This window comes from Fistularia commersonii, chromosome 10, assembly GCF_037954325.1.
Source record: "Fistularia commersonii isolate RoL2024-O1a breed Wild chromosome 10, RoL_Fcom_v1.0, whole genome shotgun sequence".
Lineage (NCBI taxonomy): Eukaryota > Metazoa > Chordata > Actinopteri > Syngnathiformes > Fistulariidae > Fistularia > Fistularia commersonii.
In genome coordinates, this window is record NC_141293.1 from 8,758,109 (window position 1) to 8,768,226 (window position 10,118).

At 38.7% G+C, this 10,118-nt stretch overlaps 2 protein-coding genes across 2 annotated transcripts; both read left to right on the forward strand.

The window, feature by feature from the left end:
* Window positions 1-390: 390 nt before the first annotated feature.
* On the forward strand, window positions 391-2,349 carry LOC147230295 (uncharacterized). Its single transcript, XM_086153604.1, has 3 exons — window positions 391-604; window positions 723-842; window positions 965-2,349. Exons 1-3 carry the CDS (start codon window positions 562-564, stop codon window positions 1,168-1,170), a joined length of 369 nt encoding a protein of 122 aa, XP_086009730.1. The 5' UTR covers window positions 391-561; the 3' UTR covers window positions 1,171-2,349.
* Window positions 2,350-4,702: 2,353 nt separating this feature from the next.
* On the forward strand, window positions 4,703-9,512 carry zp3d.2 (zona pellucida glycoprotein 3d tandem duplicate 2). Its single transcript, XM_086154416.1, has 8 exons — window positions 4,703-5,185; window positions 6,350-6,465; window positions 6,557-6,657; window positions 8,072-8,246; window positions 8,326-8,431; window positions 8,570-8,655; window positions 8,740-8,813; window positions 9,220-9,512. The coding sequence occupies exons 1-8, from the start codon at window positions 4,703-4,705 to the stop codon at window positions 9,510-9,512; spliced, it is 1,434 nt and encodes a 477-aa protein (XP_086010542.1).
* The last annotated feature ends 606 nt before the right edge of the window (window positions 9,513-10,118 follow it).

A 10,118-nucleotide genomic window follows, 5' to 3' on the forward strand; every position in this document is an offset into this window, starting at 1 on the left:
AACATTCCTCCAAACGCAACGTCCTCTATTAAGAGCAGACATCATTCAATAAACCTGCCTGACTACAACACATGCTTTATGCCATGTATTCTGTAAAAAAAAAAATCAAACAAACAAATATCCAAACAAAACATTTTCTCACAATAAAATCAGACTTATTGGGATTATAATCTAGGGGGTATTTTCCACACAAATCCCTGTTGTATTTTTCTGGTATGAATGAGACTTTTCTCTTCACAACAGTGAGTCCAGGCGGTTTCACAGGGACTAACAGGCTAATTGAATCATACTGTAAGCTTCAGGGTGTGGAGAGTTTTGGAGGAAATCCACACAATATAAGAAAAACCGGAGGAGATTTCACTTCAGACCTTGGCAGCAGAGTCAACAAAAACCAAACCAGGCTGGATGGAGCTGATCAAAATCCATGTTTTAAGTCATAACAAGGAGAGTCTTAATGAAAACCGTTGGTTTCAGAGAGAGAAATAAGAAACAACTACAAGATCTGCAGAAAACAGGCTACGAGGATTGCTTCTCACAGTAAGACACGGACAGTCTGCAATAATGTTGATTGGCCCTCTCCTACTACTGTTACTGCCAGCTGTGGGTAAGTTGACGTGCGTGTGACAAGAAATGTACAACACGAAAAGGTTTTCTTACCAATGATTAATATGACTGGATTGAAAAATACAGTTTATGGCACTTTTGACGTGTTTGCTCCTCAGCTCCACTCTTCTGTTACACCTGCGTGTTTCCCACCATCTCACCTGTGGACTGCATCAGGTTCCCACTCAAGTGCCCTTCAGGGCAGCTCTGTCTGTCCAGTCGAGCAGTGGGAGAGAGAGGTGAGTGCGCTCAACCTCATTTCACAAAGTTTAAATGAACCAGAATTTTCAAGACAACAGACAAAAAGCACTTGCCAGTTCTGATTTTTGTGTGTTTGTCACCATGAACCTTTTTTTCCCAGGAGAATTCCGAGTAGTATTATACGAGAAGAGTTGCGTCCAGCCCTCTCTATGTGGAGTCACAGGTCAAAAATACACCATGGGACTTAACTTCACTTTCACCAATGAATGCTGTGACACACACCTGTGCAATACAGCCGTAACACCTGCAACTATCTGCTGGACCAGCACTTTTCTCACATTTCTCTTGTCACACTCGGTTTTGTGAAGAGAAGTACTTGGAAGGTTTTGCTGTTTAGAAAAAAATACACGACAAAGAGTTTAACGAAAGGTTGGAAAAAAAACATGCTTCTCTTTTATCCTTTGAAATGTTTTGATGAAAGAGGGAAGATGATTCCCGTAGTCAGACTTGTGACTTTTTTAAAGCTGCTTCTACATGATTAACCTGTAAGAGTGATAATCAGCAGAAGATCAATACACTATACTATTAAGAAGAAATATTGTAAGTATTATTGTTTTTTTAGGAGTATTTTTAATATTGAGGGAATAGCACTAAGTGTTTCCAGTTGTCAGCATGAGATAGAATTTATTTCTTAATCAATTAAACAATAAGATTGTCCAGAGGACTAAAACTTTAAGTCGTTTTATTTCATTGGTACAAAAAAGTAGAATTTTTATTTGCAAGTGCTGTGTAGAAATTTCACTAAAGGTTATCTGGGGTAACCAGCAGCCAAACCATAACCAATTTCAGACATGCTTGTCAGGTGCCAACTGCCACTAAAGGTCTCTTACGTGGTAAAGAAGTATTCATGGAGGGTATATAAATAATGACGACTGTTAGTTATCACAAAAGGTATCACTGTAAGCCCGTAGTTAAAGCTACTGCTATAATGTATCTGTTTTGCAGTCTCCTGAGAAGATACAAAATCTGTGAATTTGGTTTATAGGCTGTGAAGTGAGACAAATTACCTCCGGTCAAATAGGAGTTGACTTCAACTACAGGATCCACTTTTTTCAGATTTACTTGAAGTCTGAATCTATTCTTTTTATCTTGTGTGTGCAGACACTGTGATAACTTCTCAGTATTTGCTTCTCAGAGTGAGGTAAAAGTTTGCTGGATTATGAGCATCATGGTGGCCCTTGCGGTTATAACACTCAAACATGACACTGAAACAAAGGGTCAGTGCTCAAGTGTTCTGTGAGAAATTTCCGACCTGCTGGGCCACTCCAGTTATGTAATGAGAGTTCTACTAATGGCGGATAAAAAAAGAAGTAATTGTTTGATTATTCTACAGTTGTAAAAATGACCTTCACGTCAGCAAATCTTGAGCTCAAGATAAATGATATAATTAAGGAATGTATGGATGACTGTAAAATGTGTTTTGCCTTAACGTGTAGTTTTGTACCTCTCAGCACATTACTATCATTTTAAAATAATTAATAAAATGCACAGAAACATTCAGTTTAACTGGTCTGTGGTGGTAGCTTTGTTTGTCTTCGGTTTATTTATATGCCAAGCCGTTGACCAGGTATTTGGAGTATGCCGGCCATGTCTTGCACATGTAAACATCATATCCTGGTTAAAGAAGCCAGGATATGCCAAAAGGATCCTCCAATAGAAACCAGGATGCTATTGTATGTAAACACCTGATCAAGACATAACACATGATAAGAAACCTGGATACTGTTAAACTCGGGTATAAAAACAATTGGGATTCTTCGTAAGAAAGGTTTGAAGTTCATTTGCAGTTTATCAAGTTGCTGGATTCGACAAAAGCTTTTTTAATCCTATTTGCTCTATCTACTGTTTTTTTTATATATATACTGTTTTTATATGTGTATATATATATATATATATATACACATATAAAAACAGTTCTCAGAATACAAAATTTATAAACCGGGGAATCCTTTTTTATAAAGCTTTTCCTCGTGAGATTAAAACACCCACATGAAAAATGCATGATTTCTTTTGTAATGGTTCTGTTGTTCCAAACTGTCCAAACTGTCCAAGTGCTACATTTTAGTAATGCGCTACAATAATATTCAAATTTTGAAATAATTACAACCCCAGTGGAGACAGCCTTTACAAGCAAAATGGGGACCACAGGTGAAACTTTTAACTAAATTCACAGAAAAGACAAAAGTTCAATCAAAATGAAACCATGAAAGTTGGCAAATATGACATAGCAAAGTAAGATGTGTCAAGCCAATAATGATGTAATTGTCTTTGAATTGAATTGAATTAGAATTGTAAATTTTGTCCAAACAAAAGAGGTATTTTTCGAATGACAGGCTCTCAGAGTTCCACATTATATCAACATACATAAAAAATATTCTTGTCAGAGGTCATTTCCACAGAGGGCCAAAAAAGGGACTTCGGCTTTCTTGCTTTTTTTTCCAAAGAAGTCAAAAATTCAGATGTTACATGGAGTGAAAAGAATGACAGAGATTCAAAAAAGTAAACACATTAATTAATGTGGCACATAGCCATTTTCATATGTACAATTTGATTATTATTTCAGCTGATTTTGTATTTTGGAAGAGTCTTTCAGTTGATGTTAAACATAGCGACATAGACCTTTGGATTCAAAATATCGTTTTGTTCAGTTTTTCTGCAGTGGGGTGACTAAATCTTTACAACACCTACAGTTACTTTCTGCCTGTCAACGCAGGGATCATCTGTGCAGACTCTAGCAGTACTGGACGATGCCAGTCTAGAGTCTACCAGTTACTAGTGATGGAAAACTTGATTCTTTTTATTAAATTTTTTTTCTTCAAAAAGTCTTACAATATTATGCCGAAGATTCATAACTTTATAGAGATTGCATCTGTTGTGCATGCTGTGGTAAACCACAATTTAGAGAAGAGACAGTAGAGCTCGCTGAAGACTTTTTAATTTTTTGTTGCTGTTGTCCCTTCACTGGATCCCAGTAGCCGCCCACATCAAGTTCAAGACCCTGGTGCTCGCCGTCATATCTTCAGGATATGGTCAAGCCACACGTCCCTACCCGACCCCTCCTATCTGCCACCTCTCGGCGACCGTCCACCCCATCACTCAGAGCCCCCGGCCGCCGATCGAACCGGTCTTGGCTCTTCTCTGTCTTGGCTCCTCAGTCGTGAAACGAACTCCCGGAAAAGGTCAAAACAGCGGGGTCCCTGGCCATCTTCCGCCGTGAGCTGAAAACGTACATCTTCACCAGCACTAATCGCACTAAGCCCCCCCACCCCCCAAAAAACAAACAAATAAAAAAAGAAAAAACGAAAAAATGAATATGAATATATGAATATATATATGTATATATACATATGAATATGTATATAGTTTTGAGATGGCTGTTTGGCAGAGTGGTGACTTCTGAATAACTACTACTGGTACTTTGGATCTTCGGTTATTGAATTGCAATTCCTCTAAGTCGCTTTGGATAAAAGCGTCTGCTTAATGAGTGTAATGTAATGTAAAATGTGATGTTGTTTTTCTTTTTCATTCATGGCTTTACTGAGCAAACATAACATTTATGGTAAATAATCTCTTCAAAACCGTCCCTCAGAGAAAGGGCAGAGCAGTGGACTCCCATCTCAGGTCTCCCAGAGCAGAGTGTGGGAGGGGAGTCATGACTCACTGTAAGGGTCTCACTGAGTCGTGAACGAATCGGTCAAACCGGTTTGACCGATTCGTTCACGACTCGCACATCACTGCCGGTTACCATTTAAACCATCAGGTGACTGTAATTAACTACCAAAGCGCGAGACCACAACTGTTGATTCTTAGTGTGTCGGGGAAAACTGATCGCTTCTTAATGGTATTATTTCCACTATTAGCCCTTTTGTTGTTGTCTCCTCCTATCGACGGAGACAAAACTCGACGGTCCCGGGTGTTCAATGAAACCCAAGTGTTAAGAAACCCGCCCGGGACACAAAACAAGACCCCGCCGCCGACTTATCTTCAGCTCCCGGTGTTCGTTGACTCCAGACTGCCGCTGGTGGAAAGCCGCTATTTTTCCCCGTCCAGAGACACCGGGCTGGAGCCTGTGCCCGAGGCAGTCCGGGAGGTCCTGTTGCCGGCAGGGAATGTAGGGCATTTAGGCGCTGCTACCCCCGGTCCTCCCGGTGTTTTAGCTAAAGTTTCGTGTAGAAAGAAGAAGATGCTAGTCCAGGTGCCAAAGAGCATGCTAGGAACGGATTTCCCCGGTCTGAGGCTGGGGACGTGCCCTGCCAGCAACACCACGGACGAGTTTGTGTACTTTGAATATGAGCTGCACCTCTGTGGAACCACACGAACCGTGAGTTTGAATATTAAACATTTTTCCCTTTAATGCAGAAAATAGTTAAGAGAATGAATAAGCATCTAGTTAGTACTGATATGATATAGCCATGACATTTTCAATACGCCTTATTGGAACTCAGATCTCCCTTTTAAAATGTTCAGGTATCCCCTGAAATATCTGGAACTTTCTCGAGAAGAGTATGTGCAGTACAAAATAAACTGCCCATAAAACCTTTAGACTCTTTAAATCTGCAAAAGTGTTTCTGCTATTTTTGATCATCTACAAATCCTTCCCGCCGATTATAAAGAAAGCTTTGAAGTGTGTTTGTTGAAATATTTGTGGTTTAAATCACAGGTTTCATTATACACGATATATCTACATAAAGTCACATGGCCTGCAGGGATGAGATTCTTATTTAATCAAAGTAAAAAGCCCATGTCAGTAGGAGATTATTCTGGTTTTATAATTGTCCCAGTATTGTAAATCTGTTCTCTTTTCAGGGGTCACCCTAGCAAAGCACGTGTTTTCATCTTGCCCTGTCCTCTGCATCTCCCTCTGTCATACCTACCAAGTGCATGTCCTCTTTCCCCACATCCACAATTCTTCCCCTTTCATCTCACCTGGGAGCTCCTTCTTCGACATCCTGCTACAGATATACTTACTCTCTCCTCTTCACATCCCCAAACCATCTCAATCTGCCCTCTCTGACTTTTTCTTCAAGACATCTAATCTGGGCTGGTCATCTGATGTGTGTGTTTCTCATCCTGTCCATCATGGTCACTCCCAAAGAAAAGACTGAAGATCTCATCCGGAATTGGAAATACTGTATTACAAAGAAACACTGTGTCACGCAATATATGAGGCCTCCTGGTTTCCAAGGATTCCTAAAAGATCTGTTACATTATGTAGGTATTTTTGCAAGGCAGACACAACTTTATCAAAATAATGCAGTCTCAGGGGACACAAGAAGAATAAGATGAAGAACAAGACACAACTTCATTAAGATATATGTGCACATGTAAAATAGTAAATTTGCATGTTTCTTAGCACATATGTACCAAATAGTTGACCAATTTCCGTCATAGTTTTCAATGTATTTGACTGAATCTGGTCTGTTTCATAACATTTCGGTAAAATGGTGATTCACTGTAGGGTGTTTGAATCTCTTTTATCATGCAGGTGATTAATAACCAGGTCGTCTATTCGAATATCTTAGAGTACAACCCCCTGGGTGTCCATGGACCAATCAGACGGGCTGTACCTTTCACTCTACCTGTTGCCTGCTTTTTCAACAGGTGAGACTTGGCTTTATTTATTCACACTCTGCAGTATGTTATCTAATCATTTGTTGTTGTTTTTTTTGGATAATTCTATTTATCTTTGTAGGTACCAGTACTCCTATAAAATTGGCTACATACCAAAGCTACTGACAAGCAAGACCTTCAAGCCTATGAACAGACCAAAATATACCCTCACACCACGAAATGGTACAAAACTAAAAAAAACGCTTCACCACTGTAGTTCAAGTCGTTTGATTGAGAGAGTAATATGAGAAATTTACATTTTTTTATGTTTTACATGATGAATAAATTAATTGGTTTTTAAAAAGAAGTTTCCATCAAGTGAAACCACTGACATGGTCCTATATATAACTTTTTATTTATTTACATGAGGTACTCATGAAAATGTTTTTTTTTTTTTTTTTTTTTAAATGAGTAGAGGTCTTTGCATCAGCAATAAGATACCTTTTTTTAAATATAACTATTGTACAGGCCTGGCCAACCTGTGGCTCCCGAGCCACATGCGGCTGGTACGTTCATGTCAATTTGTGTGTTTTTATTTTTGTTTTGTTTTTTTTTGTTGTTTTTTTGCTGTTTGCAGAGAACGCTGGAGTAGCACATTGTAGCAGAAGTGAAAAACACACAAACACAAAATTCAACATGAACTTAAGAGCTGCGTGCAGCTTGGGAGCCACAGGTTGGCCAGGCCTGCTATAGTATTTGGTTGTCTGTTTGTTTTTTCTATAACACTAAAAAGCTTCAAGTTCAGATTTGTTGGTCTCAAGAGGTACATTTTTATTAAATGTGTTTTACCATTTTCTGTCAAGTAACGTGTAGGCTTCTTGCATTTTTTTCAAGTTTAACCTCCTATTCAGATATTACCTGAAACAGGCACATTGATTTTTATTCTTTTTTTTTTTTTTTCAATCCAGTCCTTATATCTTATCATATACATAAATGCTGCTTAGCTGCTAAATTATTAGTGAGTGTCTGCGTGTTTTTTTTTTTTTTTTTTAAATAAATTGCCAATATTGAAAAAAAGGGCCTTGTAGTGTTGTTGGGGTCATAATCATTAGGATATTTTTTTGAATTTTTTTTTTTTTTTTTTTTTTTCAACGTTAACAATATTTTATACAAGATATAACAAAAGTATAGATGTTGTTGACTTCCCTCTAAAATTGGATTTTGAGGAGCAGAACTATATGAAGGTTTTGAGACATTTTGGAAGCATAGAATATTTTAAAGTCAGTCCTTCTGAAAAATTCAGCAACTCAAGTGAGATGTAGACACCTGATTCCTCTGTAGCCCCAAGAGAGGACTTGACAGTGATGTTGAAATGAAAATGTAAAATATTTGCTAACTATTTATTGATTGTGGGGCTAGGTATTCAGGGTAATTCATAACTAAAAGAGGAATCATTGCTAATAAATTACCTCAATTACCACAAACTTTTGCTATTTCTTATTCATACACATGGATACTCATGGAGTTTCAGCAGCGGTTACATCAATCATGGATTGAAAACCTTAACATTTTAAGAAACAGAGACCTCCAGGGTATGACAAGCATAGATTTCTTTGACTCCATGACAACATATAAAGCTGCCTTTCTTGTTTTGTAGCTCAGTGGGAGAGACTGTCTTCATCAGAAAGCTATATGCTCGGGAAGCCCATGTATTTCCAGGCGGAGGGTCCGTCTGTGGCCCCAGACAAAAGACTGTATGTTCACTTGTGCTATGCGACTCCTGAAAGGTCCTACAACTCCACGCCTCAATACCCAGTTGTAACAAAGTTTGGGTAAAAGAACATTTTCCCTTTTTACTGTATTGTAGAGTGTTTACATTTGTCTCACTGCTTGTCCCGTTCCCCTCCGAAGGTGTATGGTTGAAAGCAAGACTGGTCGATCCAGATTCATCCAATACAAAAACAATGTTGTGAGATTCTCAGTGGATGCTTTTTTGTTCAAGGGGAAGACAGACCAGGTAAGGCTAATTATCGCTTTACTTTTTCAGTGCTTTTTGGTTGCTAATGTGGTCAGCATGATTGCTACATAGCACAGTGTCAGTTTTACTTGAAAGACAGCAAAGCATTTAACTAATGGTAAATGGAAATGTATTCAGCTTTACATGCATTGTACCATGTCTGTTGGGAGGACTATTCCCACTGCTACTGCAAAGGCCTGCAACTATGACAGAAACTCAGAAAGGTCAGGTTTGCAATAAAAATAAAATCATACAGACATGTCTCCCACCAACCAGGTTTTAATTTTTTTTTTTTAAACCATTTTAAGGTGGGTTGAGTTATATGGGTCAGACTCTGTGTGCTCCTGTTGTGACTCCAACTGCGGTTCCTCTGCATCTGGTGGTGAGTAATAGATAAAAGCTTTCTTCTGACGTTCGAAAATGAAATAGAGAAATGTGAGTGGAAGGTGAAAATGTAGCATGTCAACGCTTGTCATTTCCTGATATTGTAATTATGATCAGACTTGTGTAGGCGCGGCTGTGGAACGGAAGGGGGCTCAGCGTATATTTGGGACTGACACACCAGATTCTACTTTGCAGGAAGGATAATCAAAAATGTCAGATATCAAATGTATTTGGATATTAATTCTTCTTTTAATCAAAGAAGTTCTTATGGAACACCATTTTCTTCATCCAAACATGTTAGGATTTTTCATGGCTCTTAAACCTCATCAGTCGATTTAGTTGTATTTTTGAATTGAGTTAAGAATTGCGAATTATTTACTTATAAACAATTTAATATTTTTCAGTGACCCATATGATCAGCAGCAAACCATGGATGATACAACCTAAATTGAAACACATGGCAGCCATAAAGAGGAAGACAGTCTTGAGAACCACAACAGAACCAAAGACAGCCATGGAAGTGACCAAAAGAGTGACAGTCTCACAGCCTGAGATGACTGCGCTGACTCTCAAGGGCGAGGTTGTGGATAAAGTGTTGAAGAGGAGGTTTGAAGGCGATGAGTCAGTTTTGAAGGGCTCGGCTTCTGTAGAGGTGGTGGTGACCGAACCTCACAGAGGATTTGATGAGGCCTTTTGATTCTGTGGAATAAAGGTAACTTTTGTGGGCTTATACATACAAACATGGTATTTTCTTGACTGTTAATCTTTGACAAGGTTCCCGTGGCTGCCATTCAGTCTATCAAAGTTGCCGCTCCGAAACTGACCCTCACTAATGAAACTCTTGAAAATCACTGCATGCCCTTGTTGCAGGAGAAATCTCCCTGCCTAATTTAAAAGCAAACTCCATCCTCACATGTATTTTGGCAATATTTCAATAACATTCTCTTTCCATATCATGCCAAAAATATACACAAGACAGGGCTATTCATTTTATACTAAGCCTGTGTTTGCCAGTCTCAACAGGAAGGAGATTGTGCCTCTGGTCATATGTTGAAAAGTAGGAGTAAAATAGGTTATGGGTGCTGTCAGTTGCTCCTAAGCAGTTTGTCAAGTTCTATTTTTGGTCAAATTTGATAACATTAGCCTTCGCTTTTGGTTCTCTACCCACTTGTTTGATATATGCTGGATTTTGAAAGATGATAATGCTGGACAACATTCCATTGATGTCATGGAAAAAGTTGTTGATTGTTCAAATATATTGCTGCTGTTCGTTTCCTGATCCCCTCCCCAATTGCTCAGGTAC

Coding starts and splice junctions, on each gene's coding strand:
- LOC147230295 (XM_086153604.1), top strand. CDS start 562: ATGTTGATTGGCCCTCTCCTACTACTGTTACTGCCAGCTGTGG. Junction 605..722: donor ACTGTTACTGCCAGCTGTGG/GTAAGTTGACGT, acceptor TTTGCTCCTCAG/CTCCACTCTTCTGTTACACC. Junction 843..964: donor TCGAGCAGTGGGAGAGAGAG/GTGAGTGCGCTC, acceptor TTTTTTTCCCAG/GAGAATTCCGAGTAGTATTA.
- zp3d.2 (XM_086154416.1), top strand. CDS start 4,703: ATGGTATTATTTCCACTATTAGCCCTTTTGTTGTTGTCTCCTCCTATC. Junction 6,658..8,071: donor TACCCTCACACCACGAAATG/GTACAAAACTAA, acceptor CTTGTTTTGTAG/CTCAGTGGGAGAGACTGTCT. Junction 8,247..8,325: donor CCAGTTGTAACAAAGTTTGG/GTAAAAGAACAT, acceptor TCCCCTCCGAAG/GTGTATGGTTGAAAGCAAGA.